Below are 20,911 nucleotides of genomic sequence, written 5' to 3' on the forward strand. Positions count from 1 at the left end.
AGCGGGATGGCGGGTGCCAGAGCCTGGAGGGCTGGGGGCATTAGGGAGAGGTTGGTGAAAGGGTACAAAGCTTCAGTTATAAGATGAGTAGGTTCTGAGGATCTAACGTGCAGCATGGAGACCATAGGCAACAACACTGTGCTGTATTCTTGAAATTTGCTATGAGACTAGATCTTAAGTGTCCTCACCAAAAAGAAAAAAAGGTGACTCTGTGTGGTGATGGATGTGTTAACATCTCACAATGCATACACATATTGAATCATCACTTTAAATATATTACAATTTTATTTGTCAATTATACTTAAATAAGCTGGAAAAATAAATAAATCAGCACCTTCACAGTACCATGTGGGCTGCTATTTGACCCCTCAGCTGGGCACCAAAGCCTAGCCAAGTGGACCCACAAAATTAACCAGCACATCACGTGTGGGTTGGCTGGGGTAGGTCTGTTCCATGTCAGTCCTCCTCCTCCTGGGACCAGCACACCAGCCAGGGCATGTTCACACGTGAGCAGTAAATATGTGAGAAGCAGATAAGGAAGTTTATACAAGAAATGCTAACCCACATCAGACACAACATTTAAAAATTAAGGATTTTTACAGTTCTCAAATTGAAGACCCTGCCTTGTCCTTAGTCACGTTTGACTGTTGTTTTGGGTCAAGAGCATATGTGTTGGGGAGGAGGGACTCCAGCTGTGACGTCAGAGACTGTGGACCGTGGCAATGTTCTACAGCAGGGCGACTCGCCTCTTTCTGTCTTATCTAGGCTGCCTGGACCACACGACGCTCCCGGTGGGATCTTCTGAACTTGTGTTTAGTGCTAAGAGCCTGGACTCTGGAGCTGGACTGGCTGAGTGCAAACCTCAGCTTGGCCATTCCCAGTTCAGGACTGTGGACAGGAAGCTTCGCTCTCTGTGCCTCGGTTTCTGTCTGTAAACACTGAAGCTGCAATAGTCTCCTCCTCAGAGGGCGGCCGTGAGCCTTAAATGAGTTAACGACGGAAAGCACTCACAGCCGTGCCTGGAGGAACTTTTATCCAAACGTGAGCTGCAACTTTCCAATCATCATCCTTTTCAGAAACCATACGTTGTATTAAGCTCTTTCTTTGCAACTGTGACTAATGTTTGGCTTCTCACCTCGCAGGGTGGACAGCGTGCCTGACACCATTAGTGACCACCATATATCCCAGCTTCCCAGGCTGTTAGTTTGGGGCCACACTGAGAGAGGAGCCAGCCTAACGAGACAGGGTCATCGCAAGGCCCCTGGCCTAACAAGATAAGGCGCTAACCAAGCGGTAAGCTAAGAGAATCAGATAGACCACCAAGATCCGACATCCACAGCCCCCAGACTTTTCCAGGCTTACCCATGTGCCCCAGCACCCAGGAGTTGGCTGAAGGTGACCTTAGCCCCATTACCAGACTAAAAGTCACACCCAGGGGTGGAGAGCTAGCATGCTAACGATGCGTGCAACACCTGTGGGGGCCTGTGGAACAAGAATGCAAGCGCCAGAAAAATCCCACCTGCACATGCCGTGAGAAGGCCCCCCTCCCCAGCCTTTGCCTGATAAAAAGCCCCACAATCCCACTCCCTAACCAGCAGGTCACCTGTCCCCTTCCTTTCCGCACCGGCTCCCTTGTGCTTCTCTTGTGTGCAAGCTAACAAACTTGCTTTTCTGCTCCCATTTGTTATCGCTCTTGATTTCTATCCTGGGGGACAACAAGCACCCAGGGCGCTGGTGACAGTGTGGTGGGATTCTGGTCAAGGTTTAAGAAACAGGACAAGCAAGGGATTGTGAGCTACATTCTATGATGTCCTCAGAGATGCTATGTTTAAGAGATCAGCACAGAGAGGCCCTCACTCTACGAAACAACAGACTGTATTACCATCATGTGTCACTTAACAATGGGGATATGTTCTGAGAAAGAGTCATTGAGTGACTGTGTCGTTGTGCACACATCATAGAGTGCACACGCAAACCTAGACTGTCCAGCTTACTGCTCCCAGGCTGCAGACCTGCACAGCGTGTTACTGTACCCAATACTGTCGGCATGGGGACACAATGGAAGTATTTGCGTATGTAAACGTCTCTAAACACAGAAAAGGCGCAGTAAAAGTAGAGCATGAAAGATACACAATGGTGCACCTGCGTAGGGCGCTTGCCGTGAACGGAGCTTGCAGGGCTGGCAGTTCGGGACCACCAATACCCCTGTCTTCACCTCCACATCTCGTCGCACCGGAAGGTCTTCAGGGGCCGTGACGCTCATGCAGCTGTCATCTCCTGTGATAACAACGCCTTCTTCTGGAACAGCTCCTGGGGGACCTGCCTGAGGCTTTTCTTGAGGAGGTGTCATTCCTTTCAGAAGTTTTCAGCTCTATTATAATCTTTTGGGACCCCCAGGGTGTGTGCGCATCCATCATTGGCTGAAACATTGTTACACAGCACACGACCGTATTTGCCATGCAAGAAGTGAGGTTTGACGCTGTGTGAGCAAAACCAAAACAAGTAACAACAACAAAATCTTAAACTGAAATGGGAGCTGTGAGCTATAAACTCGAAGGGCAGGTTGGCTGCTCTGAGAACACGAAGGTATCAGCCCTACATTTGAAGCCTGCGTCTCGACTCGGTTGTAAAGTGAACTATAGACTGGGGGTTTCTGGTTAAGTCAGAGACACCCGAAGGGGGCTAACGTGGTCTCAGGTCAGTGGCACCAACACCCCCTTCTCAGTCCCTGATCAAAGTCCACACAAACCCTCTCTGGAGTAAAACTGCCTTTATTTCAGTCCTTAGGATTTCCACATTTGAGTTCACAGTCAAAGATGGTGAAGATTCCTTCAGAAAAGAAATCGCCAAAAGTGAGAGTCAGCAGAAAGATCAAACATGAGATTTCCGTTCCATGTGAGTCAGGTTAGGCCAGATCACGTGCAGTAACAAACACTCCCAGAATCTCAGTGGCTCAGCTCCAAGTCGATCTCTTGCCATCGGCTGCAGTCTGGCAGCTCTCCAGGGTCAGCACCCAGAAAATGGCTGCTAGCAGAATTCAAAAGCAATCCTTTATTTCAACTGTGGATAGGATCTGAGCTTGTAGCTCAGACCAGCTTTAAAATAGCTTGGATTATGGCACAAAAAAGCAAAACACTTTTAGTTGCAGAGATGGAAAAGAAATCACTACTTTGGTTATGGAAGTTTTGTTGGAAAAATTTAAGATTAAACATTTTAAAGTATATAAAATGTGAACGACCTTCCATTAAGGAGCCAAACAGTTGCCCATAGAAGACAAGACCTTTGTAAGAACATCAAAGATCAATTGACTTAAAATGTGACAATTTGCAGATATTCCTCTCCAGAGCCCTGTGGGAAGTGTGATGTAAGACACTGCCCAAATGACACTTTGAGTGTGTCTTACAGCGTTCCCAAAGCTATGAAGAGGTGTTGTAAACTCGGGGCAAAAATATCACATTAGTGGGATAGATACTTTTAAAGCTTTTCAAGCTGCCGGATGAGAAGTGCGGGAGAAACTCGGCACAAAGCACCTGCGATGGCAGTGCCTGCGGAAGACTCCAGTCCAGCTCTCACTCTCTCTGTCCCAGAACGACTCGTGGCCACTTCTGCATCCTGCCTTTATTTTGCCTCAGTTGTTTCCAGAAACATTTCATCTCCGTCCAGTTATACAGAGTACTTGATTAGGAAAACTGATCCAATGTAGGTATTAACACTAGGATATGCTTTTAACCTGGGGACTGAGAGGCCTGCCCAAGCCTGGGAGGGCTGGGAACGCTGGGGCCTGGGAGACTAACTGGTGCGCGGAACTGAGTGGTTTTCAAGAGCCATCAGCTGTGAAACACCACTGCCGTCCACTTGCAATAGCTGCCAATCGTCCTCCTCGTCCACGCTCCAAACCTCACGGGATCGCCTCTCATCCACAGCCTCTAACCCAACCTATCTGGAAAGGGAGGATGAGGAGCATTGTTCCAGCCTCCTTCTCTGGGATGCAGAGAGCATAGAGGGACCACCAGGGGTGCCATGTTTATAACAGGATTCAGAAGAGTTGAATCATTCATATGTGAGTATTCGTCCTATATCTGACTTTCTTGTGGAAATGTGTCCTCTCTCCTCCAAGATGTCAAATAGGAGTTCGGCCTATTAGATCCTGGGTCTGCCTGGGACAAAGTATTGCTTTATCATCTTGTATTTCAATTACTCGTTGTCTCAGTGTACTAACACACAGGGCCACGGGAGTGGGTGGCAGTGAGCTCTTCCTCGTTCACTGTTGTGCACCAAGTTCCTGGCACATACGAGGCTCTCACTAGGTATTTTTTCACCCTACCCCTTGGAGATTTGGTGAGACTTGGCTCAAGTCATTTCTGGTAGATTTGAAATTCAGTTCTTTAGCTGATTTCCACACTAACAACTTATATGAAGCATTTTGTAGGCGTTAGCATCTTCATCAGAGACTTTGAAAGTCACAGGCAGGGGTCCCACAGGCAGCCCTTGGCAGTGCTACGCCAAGTTGCCTGTCGTCCCTCTGGCTTGGAAGGAAGAGGTGCTCATCCCTCCAGCACCCAGGAGGGAGGAGCTCTGGGTCGCTGCCTCGTAAATCCTCTCCCTCACGGAAGGCAGAGGGGTTGACCTGTTTCGGGATGTGAGGATGTTAGGAGAGCCTGACCTCCGTTAGACCACTTCCCACTATTATTTTCACTTTTCAAAAATGAAACAGAAGGGCATCTGGCTTTATCGTCCAAAGAAAAAAACCCCAAAAGCAAGAAACGGGAAACAGACTGTCCTCTCTCCTTTTGGGCAGTTGTGACCAGATGTGACCTGCTCTTTCAGTTCCTGGTTTCATTCTACAGGCTGATCAACGATGTTCTCCTTCGGGCAGGTCCAGCTAAGTCTTACTCTTTCGGCTCCATCCTCCCAGACGGTGCCTCTGGTTGTCGGGTGGCCCCACCATGTGCAACTAGCTCTCTTCCTTTCAGGGAGAAAAATGAAGACATCGAACTTTGGCCTCTGGTCTGTGCTTCATCTTTATTGGGGAGAGCTGGCCTTATGGTAGAAATATGGTGTTTTGCCTTATTTGATTCAGTTCTTTGTGTGCATACTTTCCTTCAGAATCCTGGAGGGGAAAAGGGTGTTTGGAGCCCCGGATCCACTTGTAGCATTTGGAGTGGGGGAAATGCCTGGACCAGTATTGAGGTCACTGTCCCTTTTCCTTTTCAAACACAGGACATTTGCTCCTGTGCAGCGACTCTCAAAGGACGGTCCTGGGCCAGTAGCATCAGCAGCACCTGGGAGCTTGTTAGGAATGCAGACTCTCAGGTTCACCCCACGCCCACTGGATCAGAAACTTTGTATTGGAACAAGCCTTCTGGGGGGCCCTGATACACGCTAATGCTTCACAAAATACAGAGAAAAACCTGACTAATCAGCTTCTAATATTAAGAGAATATTAATAGAGTTTTGTCAAAAGATGACAGCCTTGTAAGACTGGGCATTTCCTTTAGAATGGATCCTCTATATTCTATCACATCTCCAATTTGCATAAAAGTCCCTGGTGTAGTCACTAGGCAACAACATTTTATACAGTAGAAGTCCAGATAATAAGAGATGCGGACACCTCTTCATCTTACAAGGGGAAGAAACAGAGAGAAAGGCAGAAGAATAAAGCAATCAGATGTGTGTCCTAAATTTTATCTTTCCAGGTTCAGAAATCAAAAAGCATATTAGATAATTGCATTCTAGTTACTCCTTGAGCTGTGGCCTGGGGAGTGCCCTCAGAGGAAAAGCGTATTAAACATGGGTGTCACCCTATGTGGTCCTTGCTCCCAGGATTGAATCACTTCAGTTTCTATCCGGTTTCAGTTGCATTTTTTTTTTTCTGGTGAGGAAGATTGGCTCTGAGCTAACATCTGTAGCCCAAATCTTCCTCTTTTTGGCCCTGAGCTGATATCCATGCCCATCTTCCTCTATTTTATATGTGGGATACCTGCCACAGCATGGCTTGATAAGTGGTATGTAGGTTCACACCCAGGATTTGGACCTGCCAACTGTGGGCCGCCAAAGCACAATGCACAAATTTAACCACTACACCACCGGGCTGGCCCCTCTGGTATTTGATTCTTAATAGTTTATCTAAAGTTGATCTGTAGGATGTTTGGTCTATTGCAAGCCTCTGTGCTATTTTAGAGACCACACTCAAGCTTGACGTTTTATTTTCTTGTCCTTTCCTTGGTTCGTGTGTAAAATGAACAGGAGATGAGAATTATGTGAAAATTTGGTTGGGAGACTGTCATAGGAATTTCCCATGGGTGTGAGAGTGAGGTCACCACAGAGCGAGGTGGAGAGCACACTCATCCACGCTGTATATGGCACACGCTGCTAGTCACCTGCTTACTAGCCACTTGCCCCTTCTTGCTCACTGAGAAAACGACAGTTCGCCTTGTAAGACCCATGTGCCCATGTGAAACACTAAATCGCACAACGTTTCTTGCATTTGTCGTAACCACATGACGAAGAGATGTAAGCAGACGTCCTGTGGGCATGTCTGGGTTGACTTTGCTTTTGTGTTTTAAGAGCCATTCTGTCTTCCTTATAGTTTCTATCTTCTTTCTGCCTGCAATTCAGACACGAGGCTAAAGGAGAAGGGTCCATCTTGCCACTTGGAGGACAAAAGTCATTTGCAAAGGATGGTGGCGCAGGTAGGGAGAAAAAAAAAGTTCTTTGCACAATTACGTCAGCTCTGGACTCGCCACCTGTAACTCCTTGTTATATCAGAATTGAATCCTTCGTTTGTTGAGCCGCTGCAGGGAAGTTTCTCTGACGTGCAGCCAAACACACTCTCTAGCTGATGTTACAGGACTCATGAGAGGTGCAGCCCGACCAGCCATAGGGAATTTTAGACCAACAGCAGCTGAGTTGTGCTGAGCTCAGCAAAGGAGCACCCCAGGGGCACTGCCTGAACTGGGAAATTCACTCTGGGTTACACCGGCTTGTGGACTGCCTTGACAGGGGCCAGCAGGACTTCAGAGACCTGACAGACTAGGGACATCACCCAGCAGTAGAGGAGCAGGGGCTGAGGCCTGGGGACCCCATCTTTCTCCACAAACCACAATGTCACGTAAGGCATCCATCCCCCACTGAAGGACAGAATCACCATGGTGGGGGCTGGGCTCTCTAAGTCACCTAAATAGAGAGCTGAACACCTTCAAAAGGGGCTTCTTAACGGATCAGTGGGACCAGTTTAAACAAGAGGGAATGTTTAGTTCTATTTGTTCCCTAGAAATGATGGATGGGAGCTAGGAAAGATTATAAAATCACAGACAAATTACAAATTTACGTTTTCTCTCTGTGCCCTCAATGTAGTGTATGTTCGATTTTGCTGTGCAGGCTGTTTCCAGGAATTCCAAATTGTTCCACAAGAAGCAGTGACTTACAGCCTCAGGGGACTCATTTCCACAGGCTTCTTCAAAGCACTTTCCTACAAAGGCGGCTATGACATCAAAAGGAATGAAAAATAGAGTTATAACGTCTCTGTCGCATTATGCTCTCTCATAAATCCTCTATCAGAGATATAATGCTTAAGAAAGTACGCGTCACATAACAGCAACCGTGTTTATGAAGCAAAAAGTACGGGAAATGCAAGGAGATGTGGACTAAAATGCCCTAATAATAGGAGACTTCAATGCACTGTTATCAGTACGAGTCAAATCAAGTAGACAAAAAATAAGAAGGGAGACAGAGAATTAAACAGCATAACGAAGAAAGTAGATCTCACAGACATAGAGAGAACACACTCTCTTTGCAACGATAACAGAGAATACATCTTTTTTGCATATGCACATGGAACATTCACCAAAATTGATCATATATTAATAAACATTAGCAAATGTCAGTGAGTTCTATAAAATAAAAATATTACAAACAACACTTTCTGATCACAATGCAATAAAACCAGAAATTACTTCTGAAAAATAGTCCTTCGATCTGGAAAATAAAATGCTTTCTATTAAACAGCTCTTGTTGAAAAGAAAAATACAAACTGAGACTTTAGAATTTCTTAGAAGTCTTAGTAGTGAAAACACTAAATATCAGAAGCTATGGAATTCTTTTAAAGAGATGATAACAGGAAAATGCACTGCACCAAAGACTTTTTCAGTGAAAATAATTAAATTCTCACTTCAAAAACTTTTTCTCACTAGAAAAAAGTACAATAAAGTAAACCAAGAGAAAGCAAAAATATAGAAAACAATAACTAGTGTAGTAGAGAATAAAGAACATCAGATAACTAATAATTCAAAATCCTGATTTGTTGAAAAAATTAAAATAGACAAAGTGCTAAGTAACTCGCTCAAGAATAAAAGAGAAAAGGGGCCAGCCCGGTGGTGCTGCAGGTAAGTTCGCATGTTCTGCTTCAGAAGCCTGGGGTTAGCCGGTTCGGATCCTGGGTGTGGACCTGTGCACTGCTTGTCAAGCCATGCTGTGGCAGGTGTCCCGCATTTAAAGTAGAGGAAGAGGAAGATGGTCACAGATGCTAGATCAGGGAGGAAAAAGAGGAGGATTGACAGGGAATGTTAGCTCAGGGCTAATCTTCCTCAAAAAATAAAAATAAAAAAAGAGAAAAGAGCACAGATAAAATTTTCAAAATGACAAGAGGAAATAACTATTGAAGTAGAAGAAATTTTAAAAATTTAAAAGCCCTTTGCAAATAAATTTGAAAACCTAGATGAAATGGATAATTTCCAAGGGAAATACTGATAACAAAAGTTGTCTCCATTACAGAAAGAAAATTTAAATAGACCAATTTAGATGGAAGAAATGGACAAAGCTATTAACAAACCACAACACAAAGTAAGCACCAGGGCCAGATTGTTTTGCGTGAAAATTCTTCCAAATCTTTAAAGTCGAGACAGTTCCAATGCATTGAAATGAAGGGAAATTTCTGAATTGCTTTTTCAAAACAAATATAATATTGATACCTAAGCCTGGTACAGACAGGACAAAGAGGTGAAACTATAGACTGATAAACAAATGACAAGCAATAGGATGTATTGAAGTATATGAGGAAGCCATTGGGGTTAAAACAGAGCTGGCCTGACCTTGTTTTTCCAAAAGGGCCTGACATGGCCTGTATCTGCTTTAAGTATTTACTGTGACCCAAAGACAAGAACAATGCCCTTAAAGATAAGGATGTAACTTCCCCCACATCAGCATTTCCCTGAGGATGAGCATCTCTCCCTAAACTAAGGATGGATTGCTGACCTGCTGTGCTCACCTTGTGACCACCTACCTTGCAACCACCAACCTGCTGCATTCACCAACTTGCTGTGCCAGCAAAGCCATCTCGTGACTATTGTAAAAGGGACATTCCAATCACATGTGGTACATGCTCTTTGATGGTATACAACCACCCTGAACACCCCCACTTCTTTGGAGTGCTCCATTCCTTTGTGAAAGGACTCTCCCAGTTGTGTGGTCCTCAGGGTTCGCTCATAATAAACTCTCCCCAATTTTGATTTATGGATTGTTCATGGATTATTTATGTCGACAAGACCAAGATCTTTTATGAATATCAATACAAAAATACTAAATAAAATATTAGCAAGGATATTCCAACATCACATTAAGAATGTGATGTATTATGACCAAGTGGAATTTAAAACAGAAATGAAAAATTGATTCAATATTTGGAAATCTATTAATATCATTCATCTTGTTGACAAATAGAAATGGCAAGCAATAGGATCTATTGGAGTATATGAGGAAGACATTTGGTGTAAACCTAATTCGGCCTGACTTTGTTTTTTCCAAAAAGGGCCTGACTGTGGCCATTGAGCATGCATTGTATATCTGCTTTAAACATTTACTATGGCAAGAACAAATGCCCTTAAGATAAAGGTGCAACTTCCCCCCACATTGGCATTTCCTTAGGGATAAGCATCTTTCCTTAGGCTAGGAACTGATTGCTGCACTCACCTTTGACCACCCAGCTCACCTGTGACCACTCAGCTCAAGACAACAGACCTGCCACCCTGTTGTGTTCACCGAGACAGCAGACCTACCTGCTGTGTCCATCAATCGCTGTGCCGACAGAGCAGTCTCGTGACTACTGTAAAAGGGACATTTCAATCATATGTGAAACATCCTCTTTGGGGGTATAGTATATAACCACTCTGTGCACCCCGCTTCTTCGGTGCCCTTTCTTCCTTCTGGAAGAAAGGCCCCAGGTCATGGTCCTCACATTTTAGCTCAGAATAAACTCTCCCAAATTTTCATTTATAGATTGGTTATGGATTATTTTCGTCGACATTGTGAAAAGATTTAAGGAAAAAGAATCACAAGTTATTCCCATAGACGATTTTTAAAAAGGCTTTGACGACATTCAATAGTCATTCATGATAAAAACTCTCAAGAAAATAGTGATTGGGGGATACCTGCTTAATAGGATTATACACACACATATACACACACACAAATACATCTTATATACTACTGTAGTCAAGTATCTCACTTACTTAACTGAGAAACACTGAAGCCATATCCAGGAACAAAGCAAGCATGCCCATACACTAATGTTCAATATTATAATGGAGGTCTTAGCCAATGGAATTAGACAAGAAAAATCAATTAGAAGCATAAGAATAAGAAGTGATAAACTGTGGTACACCCCTAAGATGGAATAATACTCAGCATAAAAGAGAACAAGCTATTCATACAGACAACTTGGATGATTCTCCAAAATGATTATGCTAAGTGAATGAAGCCAGTCTCAAAAGGGACTTGGCTTCACTTGTCTCTAGATTCTCAGCCTCTGGTATAAAATCTACCATGAAGTGCAAACAATCAATGAATGATAAGGAATGGATGAAGAGGTATAGACTCCCAGACTCTTGAGAGAAGGACACATGCCACCTGCCTCCTTTGTATTCATCACAATGAGTAGTATTTATCAAGGACCTTCTGCTCTGAGAGACAGATGGGCAACAATGCTCTCAGGGTATTTCACATGGGCATCTCGTCTCCTGGCCGATTCTCAAGAGCAGAACCTTTTTTTTTTTTTTTTTTCTGCCTCATCTACAACATAAACCTGAATGCAAGGGTAAGAATAATTGAATGCATTGACACAGAAAGTACCACTGCAGTTAAACACTTTTTTTTCAGATTAAAATTGTATTTACTTTTTCTTGGGAGGCATATATGGCCCTTTGGTTATATATTTGCTTATAGAAGATTCTATTGCAATAGGATGTTAGATTTGTATCCCCCAACTTTGGCTAATACTCCAATGATGAAAACAACAGACACAAAATGCACCCACATTCTGAAGAGTGAAACCAAATCTATCTCACTCAGAGGAACTATTTCTAAAGGAATTGGGAGCATCTCTTTGTAGTCCTTCTCTTACCCTTGAGCCTTTGCTAACTTTTATTAAGTGAACAAACTCATTTTTGTTTTGGAGAAATAAGGGAGAGGTCTATGTCCTATTCTGAGCAAATGGCTTGGAGCATGGACAAGCCAATTTCAAGTTGGCATAAGCCACATATACCCACCAGGACATGTTGGTAGAACATGGAAATGTGCTTTGGGAAATCCTAGAAGTTATCAGGTGAGGGGTACCCCGTGGAAAAGTAACAAAGGGACAGGGACTTCAACTCTTGTTGTCCAAATATTCAAGGGAATTTTTGCCCCAGGAAAACCACTCAGGTCTCAGAAACCTTGGTTACACATAATTTCTATCAGCACATAATGAACGAAACCAAAGAGAATGTGGTCTTTGACTGGCAGAAGGGTTGAGAACGTGGTTCCAATCTTCCAGGGAAAAGGAGGAGAGATGTCTGGAGGGTAGACCAAAACTAGCTCGAAAATCCTCTGGAACTTTTATGAAAAAGTGAAATTCATCCCCGTGTTCTTAGAAGAAGTAGCAGAATAGTGGTATTAAAAAAAAAAAGAGATTCCAATTGTGCACAAATATGAGAGAACAGAAAAGCTTTATTATAGTAATAATAAGCAAATAACTCAACTGGGTGGGAGCAGCAGAGTGAAGGTGACCCGCCAAGCAGTAAGTACTCAAGCTGTGGGGTTATGGAGGTGGGGGTGCAGCAGTTAGTTTCACAGAAAAGGAGAGGACTGGTTATTCAGCAAATTGGTCACTTTGAGGTTGGTCAGAGTTTCTACAGATGCATCCAAATGCACCAAACATTCTTGTCCTATCTGTTGAGTCTCTGTCTTTCTCACTTTCTGGCATTTCACCTAATTGAGTTCTGAGAGATCCATCTTCCAGGAACTCTTCATCGACACTTCAATGGGGAGACAATAAGGAACAAATTGAGCCCTTCTGTGAAAACGGAATTAAATACATTTACATGCATGGAGAAAGAATTCTCTAAGCATCTCCATGGGTGAGTACCGCAGAGCACTGCTTTTGCTCACTCACTGTCCTCCTAAAGGGAAAGTAAGTGAGAAAAGCCCCAGGGCGTGACTGTCTGCCAGTCTGGAAAGAATCTAGAGAGAAATCTTTACTAGGGATGAGCAGAGAGAGCTCGAGGTCATCTTCTCTGGTCTCCTGCATTCCTTTTCTCCATGTCTCTGGGAAAGAATTCACAAGGTAGGGAGCATCAATACTTTCTGCTTTGGAGTTTCACAAATTGAGAATTTGTCCCTCCCTGTTAAATCGATTCAACATCTACCAACTGCCAACAGCGAACTTCACTGCACTCCTGAGTCCTGAGAGACAGAGACCAGCGTGCTCTGACTTTGGGGAATGAGTGGCAGGGCCACCTGAACATATGCAAGAAGTATCGACAGATTTTCATTAAGCTTAATCTTCCCTAAACAGCCGGGAGATGACAAAGGAAGCAATCTTCAGTGCTCCAAAGATTAATTCAAGGATCGCATTCTGACTCTCAACCTCTTCTCTGGCATTTCGCTGCCTTGAGGCACAGACAATCTCCCTTTCAGCTAACTCCCTCTCCATTTGTGCCATTTTCTTCTGCTGCTCCAGCTCATCCTCCAGCTTTCTGATTTTCTCTTCGTACTCCTCTCTTATCAGCGCTTTCTCTCTCTCCAGCTCTGCTCTGTAACGTTCATGCAACACTTCGATTTGTTTCTGAATCTCCTCCTCTGCTCTTTGGTACATCTCATTAGTGTAGCATCCTCCCTCATTCTGCATCACCACGTGCTCAACCAAGGCCAGCAGTTGTGCCCTCTGGGCCTCTTGCTCAGCTCCCGTCGCCTTATTGTTGAACAAACAGTAGCGATCGCCAAACTCCTTCATCAGCTCTTGAATGACTTTTGGAGCTACCTTTAGGTAATCGCGGAAGTGGGTCCCTTCCAAGTCATCTTTCCGGGTGAATAAGAGAATCATGTATCTCCTAGCTTTGTGTCCAAACATTTTCAGGATCTTCTCAGTGGCCTTCTGCTCTTCCTGCGTGTAACGGCCCAGCGAGACCACCAGGAGCAGAGCATGAGGCCCCGGGGAGGTCAGGAGGATGCAGCGAGCAATCTCTTTGCAGGTGTCAGCATCCTGTACCTCGGTGTCAAAAACGCCAGGCGTATCCACAACGACAATTGTTTTCCCGTGCCACATGCTGCTCCCTTTCTCGCAGGACTTGGTGATGGATTTTGCTGCAAGGCCGAAATTAAACACTTTCTTACCAAGGATGCTGTTCCCTGTTGAACTTTTTCCTGCTCCAGTCTTACCCACTAAGACAAGTCTCAGTTGCAAATCTCTGGGGTTTTGGTCTCCAAGCCCTAAGACAACAGGGAACAAAAGCCGCAGTGTTAGGATCCACCTCCAGCTGTTTCCCCCCCAGGACCCCCACCCACGGGCACCCTCCACTATTGCCCACTAGCATCCTCTCTCTTCAGTTATGTGTGCACTCACAGGAAGACTAGAGAAAGTCCTGTGGGCCTGATGTTCCTCTTGCAATGCTTAGGGAAGGCCCAAGGACTTTTCAGGATTCCTTTGAGGTTCTTACTCTGACTTTTTTAGTTAAGTGGCCCACAGAGGAGGGAACAGGATGGCTCAAGAAGTGAACTCTGAGCTGCTGCTGGTAGCTGTTCCTCGTAAGATAATGCAGGAAGCAACACGAAATCTGACTTGGGGACATCGCAGTGGGAGATTATTTTCCCCCCAATTTCTATCCAAAATGGGACTTTTCTTCTTCCCATTAAGAAGTCAGGTAGGTGGGTATCCAGCCCATCGTCCCGTTATATTTCACACATGCAACCATTTTTTCAAGGATTATGACCCACAGGAGAACAAAACACCGAACATCGAAAGTTAACGACTTTAGCTTTAGCAAATCAGGAAGAGGCAATGCTAGATATATCAATAGAAATTTAGTGAAGCTTTTATATTTAAATTAAGAGGTGGAAGAATTATAGCCAGCAAATACATGACAGTTCTCTGGAGTTACTATAAAATCCTTTGATAGTTAACAAATGGAAAAAAACCCATACCGATTAACATCAGTAGAGTTATACTTTCTTAGTTTCATTGGTTAAGCATATTCCACTTTCTGGGGAAGTTGAAAGTTAATTTCAGAGCAGCATAACATGTCAACTGAAACTATGTCTCCCAAATAATTGTGCCTTGAGTCAGACAACAAATAATCTCTATGGCTTTCTCTGTATTTGTATTCGGTAATTCTCCGCATAGCTCTTTAATGTGGCTATAGAGTTGGAGTCTGGGGATTTGTTAAGCACAGACTGGGAGCAGACGGAAGGCAACTGATGAATGCATTTGAGAGCCTGTTTCTCCAAGAAGGTAGACCGTCCCAGTGTAGCCCTAGAGTAAGATTGGTTCCTGCATAAGGAATCCTGTGTTACAACCATTGATTTCTGCTTGGAGGAAATGCATACATTATCATATCACAACATTACAGACAATGTTATTAACTCCATTTTGATTTTTCGAGATACTTCAACATTCACTCACTTCCTCAGACCGAAAATCTAGGAATGGCTCTTGATTCCTCTCTTTCCTTTATTTTCCATTCCCAACCCATTAGTAAGTTCCCTTGGCTCCGTCCATCTCCTCTCCATCTTGAAGACCATCATTCTAGCCCCAGCTACCATCACCACCCATGCCTCAGTTGTCTCCTAACCAGTCTCTCTACTTCCTTGTTGCCCCCTTAGTCTATTCTGTAATTGGAGCAATCTTTTAAAAATATCAAACAAACAGAAGAGAGATGTTGCAGAAACTGCCACTCTGGCTTCCGCAAAATCTGTAGCTAATCCCCATCCCTACACACTTTATGCTGAGGTTTTAGCTAATCCAGAGATTCACAAAACCATCCCTAAAGTAGAATTTCCCACATTTGACAGCCAGAATCCTGGAGTGAGAGAAGTAAATTTCCAGCAGCTGAGAATATTGCATGCAGGATGGCTAAGATTATCTAAGGAAAAATGTGGGCAGGACTTCAGATTATTATTTGGTTATCATCACCATAGAAGACTCCAACCTAAGGCTGTGCTGAGGGCTCTGGTTGGCTATAGAGAGAGGGAGTAGGAAAATCATGAGAGGTGAAACAAAGGGCACCAAAGGCCAGTTCCAACACTGCAACAATTTGCCAATGTGGGCAGCATGTGGATGACGATCTATGCGATAGATTGCAGATATGGCCCTGAATGATGCCCATCTCTCTGTACACATGCTTCTCTGGGATGTGGATTTGCAGCTCCTCCCATCACAATGCTGAGCATATTTCTCCAGCCTTTGAATCTGCCTGGGCTGTGATTTGTTTTGGACAATAGGAAAGTAAAAAGGTGATGTAAGCAGAGACTTCAAAAGTGCTGATGCGTTCTGGCGTGCCTTCCCTTTGTTCTTCAGAACTCTGCAACTGCCCCATGAAGAGGCCTGGACTAGCCTCATTGATGATGAGAGAAACAAGGTCCACTTATCTCTGTCACCCTGGCCCACCCAAGAGCCTGCTAACTACCAAACATGCCCATGAGGCTGTGAAAAATTATCCAGTTGCATCCTGAACCACTAGCTTACCACAGGTATATGAGCGAGTCTGGCTAAGCCAAGTTGACCCAGACCCAAGAACTGCCCAGTTAACCCACAAAATAGAGAGCCAACTAAACGGTTGATGTTTTCCGTGACTTAATTGTGGGGTGGTTTGCTAAACCAGCAAAAGCTCAACTATTGTGGTCGCTTTCCATGGCTAAGGGAGTAGAAGGAGGTTATGTGACAGAACTGGATGAGGTTGTCTGTTGAACTTGTTGGTTATAGTGAGGCCACTAGAAGCAGGCAAATTAGGGACCTGAATGAGGAATCAATTACTCCCACGTTCCTCCTTCCCAGTCCTCTCCCAGCCTGAAGAGAGGGGCAGAAAATCAACCAGAGAGGCTCCACCTGGCTTGGTGTGTCCACATAGTGGGAAGTAGGACATCAGAACCCTCATCGAGCCTGGGATCAGTCCAGATAGTTCTACCTCTCTTCTTCTTCACTGTTCTACTGCATCATGAGGAGAAAGCATAGAGGGTCGAGGGAGAAATGACAGAGCAGGGCGAACGAAGAGAAAATGAGAGAGGAGGCTGGAAATGGTTTGCTCTTGCTCAGACAGGAACCCTCCTGGCCTGGGGAGCCAGGGCACCCTCTCACCACGGCAGCTCCTGGATTCACTGGGGTTGGAACATGAGCTGTGGTATCGGGCTGCCATTGTAGTTTGAATTCCTGTAGATAAAGAAACATAACTATGTCATTTTAGGGAAACGGAGAGTGACTGGAAACCGCAACCTCCTGTAGCCAACAGTTTCTTTTTTCCATAAACTTGCTACTAGATTTCTTGCCCCTACTTCCCAAGATGTCTCCTCAACTCTCCATTTTCAGATTGTTCCTCTTTCTTTACACAAACATAAATGCTTCACGTGCTTCCTCAGCACTGGCTGTGCATGCCCTTCCCCCACTCTATTCAGTGAATTACTGCTTTGAACGCCATTTATACGTGGCCTGTAGCCTAGACTCTCCTCAGAGCTCTGAACCTTTATACCTCATGCAGCTTCTCCATTTGGCAATTCCACATGCATCTCAAACAGAGCTCAGCAGAAACGGAACCCTTGACCTCCACCTCCACCTTCATCACTGCCCATTTCAAACAGCATCACCATTCAGCCAGTGGCTCAGGCAGAATCTTGGGGTCACCTACAACTCTTCTGTCTTTACCTGCTCATCCATCTAGCACCAAATCCTATTGCTTCTACATCCAAAGAATGCAAAATTATCCTTTACTCTTCATCTTCATGTTAATCCAACCCACTGTCATTTGTTTGCAATGTAACAGGCTCCTAACTGATCATCTCATCTTCAATCTCTTTTCTATTCTATGATCAGATGCCTTTTTAGAACTAAAATTTGATTCCTTTTCTTGTTTAAATTCTTTAATGGCTTTCTATTGCTTTTTAAAAAAAGGAGTTGAAAGTCCTTGGATGGTCCTAAGACCCTGCGTGATCAATTACTCTCTCTCAAAAGGCTTTATCACCACACTGGCCTCCTCATTGCTCCCCAAGCTCCTTCCAACTTCCAGACCCCTGCGGCCCTGCTCCCTCCCCCGGGAGCACTCCTGCTCCAAGCCAGTGCCAGCACACTCCTGCTCAGCACTCAGCCCTCAGCCCTCTGACACTTCTCCAGGGAGGACCACTCCAACTTCCCCACACAGCTCACCCACTCACCCATCTCGATCCCTGAAAGCTTCACATTTGCTTATAAATTCTATAAATGGTCAAAGGAATCATTTATTTGTACAAGTATCCTCTGAGCAGTGACCCTGCAAGAGGCATCCATTTGTGAGTCTCAGCCTTGAAAACAGATTACAGCCTAAAATCAGCAAAGACGGGGAACAGGAACCAACAGGAAATAGATTCTGAGAGTAAGTCGGCCAGGAGGGTAGATACAGACCCAGGGGAGCGGTCCCCTCTCCACTTAGCTTAGGGCTAATCTTCCTCAATAAAAAAGAAAAAAAGAAAAAGAAAATTTGCACGGAAAGGCAGATGACATGGAATAGGCAAAACAATTTCAAAAAGAAGAAGGAAATGGAGGACTTACAATACCTCATATCAAGATTTACTGTAAAGCTGTAATAATCTAGATGATGTTCTGTGGGTGAAGGGATAACACAGAGATCAATGGAAAAGAATAGACGGCCCAGAAACACACCCATATTTAAATCAATTGATTTACAGCAAAGGTGCCAAAGTAACACAATTGAGAAAAGATAGTTGTTTCAACAAATTGTGTTGAAATCGCTAGATATCTGTGTAGACAATAATAAACCTGAATCCTTTCCTCACATCACACATAAAAATTAGATCCAAATGGACTTAAACCTACACGTAAGAGCTAACACAATTCTACTCCCAGAGAAAAATATAAAAGAAAATCTTGGTGATACTGGGTTAAACAAAGATTCATTAAACAGGACAAAAAAATAAAAAACACAGATGAAAAACCTGAAAATATAGACATTATCAAAATTCGAATTTTTGCTCTTCTAAAGACACACTTAAGAAAATGAAAGGCAAGCCACAGACTGGGAGAAACTATTTGCAAAACAGATCAAACACAAACATGTATCAAGAACATAGAGAGAATCCCTACAAATAATAAAAAATCAAACAACCCAATATGAAAACGGACAAACGATTTTATGAAAGGGAGGTATACAAATGCCCAATATGCACATGGAAAATGCTCAACTTGACTAATCTTTGGGGAAATGAACATTAAAACCATAATGAGATACCACTACACACCTGTGAGGAGACTAAAGTTGAAAACACTGACAATACCAAATGTTGGCAGGGACGTTCTTTCATAGATCGCAAACAAGCATACGAAAAGTTACCACATTTTTGGAAAAGAATAAACAGTATCTCATAAAGTTAAACACACAAACCAGGAAGCCCACTCCTAGATATTTACTTAAGAGAAATAAAAACATAGACTTGTATATGAATGCTTGTTATAATGTTTTAATAGTTGAAACTGGAAACACTCAAATGTTTATCAATTGGTGAATGAATAAACAAATTCTGGTATCTCCATACAGCTATGGGTTAAATTTTATGCCCTAAAAAGATACATTGAAGTTTTAACTCCTGGAACCTCAGGATGTGTTCTCATTTGGAAATAGGGCCATTGGAGAAATACTTGGTTAAGATGAGGTCATACTGGAGGAGGGTAGACCCTTAATCTTGAAACGGTTAGTGTCCTCATTCGAAGAGGAGAATGCCGTGTGACTACAGAGGAAGAGTCCTTGAGTGATAGGTCTACAAGTCCATGAACACCAAGGATTGCTGCCAACACCAGAAGCTAAGAAGAAGAAAAAGCTAAGAACAGATTCGCCCCTAGAGCCCGCAGAGAGAGTGACTCTGCAGACACCTGGATCTTGGATTTCTAGCCTACAGAATTCAGAGAATAAATGTCCATAAGTCACCCAATGGGTGGTGCTTTGTTATGGCAGCCCAAGGAAACTAATGTGCATATCATGGAATTCTAGTCAGCAAATAAATTGAACAATGAACATGCCAAAAAGAAAATGAACATGCCACAGCATGCAGGAATCTGAAAAGAAATGCTAGGCAAAAGACATCAACCACAAAAGACTACATCTTGTAGGTTACATTCATGTGAAATTCTAGAAAAGGCAAGACTGTCATGACAGAAAGCTGATTACTGGTTGCTGGGGACATGGAGGAGAGGATTGATTCCAAAGGCCATGAGGAAAATTGTTAGGTGATGGAACTGTTCTGTATCTTGATTAAGGTGGTGGTCATACATCTCTGTAAAATTACCAAAACTCATCAAGCTGTACACTTAAAATGAACAAACACTATTTTATGAGAGGTAACATTTGAAAAAGCTGAAACCTGCAGCTGTTTAGGTACAACTGAATGTAAGTCAGATAATTGGTCATGGTAGGATGATTATACAACTGGCCACCAGTCAGCACTCTACCGATGTCCACACCCTTTGACAACAGGAATTTGTCTCTCTTCCCATCCAGAGATGAGGTCTATGTCTGCACATCTTGAAGCTCAAAGCCTCAAAGACTTTGCAGCTGATTTTTGACAATTTCTGCTCTTTTGTGCATTTCCTGTTTCTGCTTCACAATTTGACACCTTTTTTCCAACCTATGAACCACCTTCTCATGCATATCAACATATGTGTACCACTTTACTAGAAATTATATGGTAAAGAGACCAGAGGATGATTCTCACACATCACAGCAGGGTCCCCAGGAAGAATGTGGTCTGCAATGATGTTAGCCCATTTCTTAGAACCTTCCACAAAAACAAGAAAGGTCTTTGTAAATTTACCTCTGCAGAGCAACCTTCCTCCCTGTCTCCACCACCATTTCCTGCCTCGTCACCTTCACCTTTTGTCTTATCTATCACACTGAGTTGTGGTGACGGCCCAGGACAGAAAGGTTAAGATGCAAGGTCCACGTCCCCCACTCTGTGTGGGGCGGTGCTCACAGTGGACTCAGACCTGGAGAGGAGGCCTAATTCAGGACACTCACACCCTGTCCTGAGCTGAGGAAAATGACCAGGGCCGTTAGTGGGTGCAGGCTGTTCTGCCTGTCTCTGCTTTTAGAATCCTGATGATGGAGCTTAAAAAGCCTAAACTGTTTATATGAAATTTAGCAGGTCAATCGTTTTTTTATTATTCCTTATTTTAAAGTAATAGCAACTTGAAATTAGTTTTGAGTTTCTCTCTTTCCAAGTTGTGAATGACCACAAATCATTCTGTGTAAGGATAAATATGTCAAAGTCATTTGCACATTCTCTCTTATTATATTTTATTTCTACTTAACAAGAGATCAGGGATTTCAGAGTCAAGATAGCAAACCGGCCCTATGCTAACCATTGTGGGAAATGATTAACATAAATCATAGACCACAGACGTCCTCTCTTT

General features: G+C 43.7%; 1 protein-coding gene across 1 annotated transcript; it reads right to left on the reverse strand.

Moving 5' to 3' along the window:
* Positions 1–11,961: 11,961 nt before the first annotated feature.
* On the reverse strand, positions 11,962–16,732 carry LOC138915149 (GTPase IMAP family member 4-like). Its single transcript, XM_070266058.1, has 2 exons — positions 16,601–16,732; positions 11,962–13,740 (listed from the first exon to the last, which is right to left on the reverse strand). Exons 1-2 carry the CDS (start codon positions 16,656–16,658, stop codon positions 12,809–12,811), a joined length of 990 nt encoding a protein of 329 aa, XP_070122159.1. The 5' UTR covers positions 16,659–16,732; the 3' UTR covers positions 11,962–12,808.
* Positions 16,733–20,911: the final 4,179 nt, after the last annotated feature.

This window comes from Equus caballus, chromosome 4 (assembly GCF_041296265.1).
Source record: "Equus caballus isolate H_3958 breed thoroughbred chromosome 4, TB-T2T, whole genome shotgun sequence".
In the NCBI taxonomy this organism is placed as follows: domain Eukaryota; kingdom Metazoa; phylum Chordata; class Mammalia; order Perissodactyla; family Equidae; genus Equus; species Equus caballus.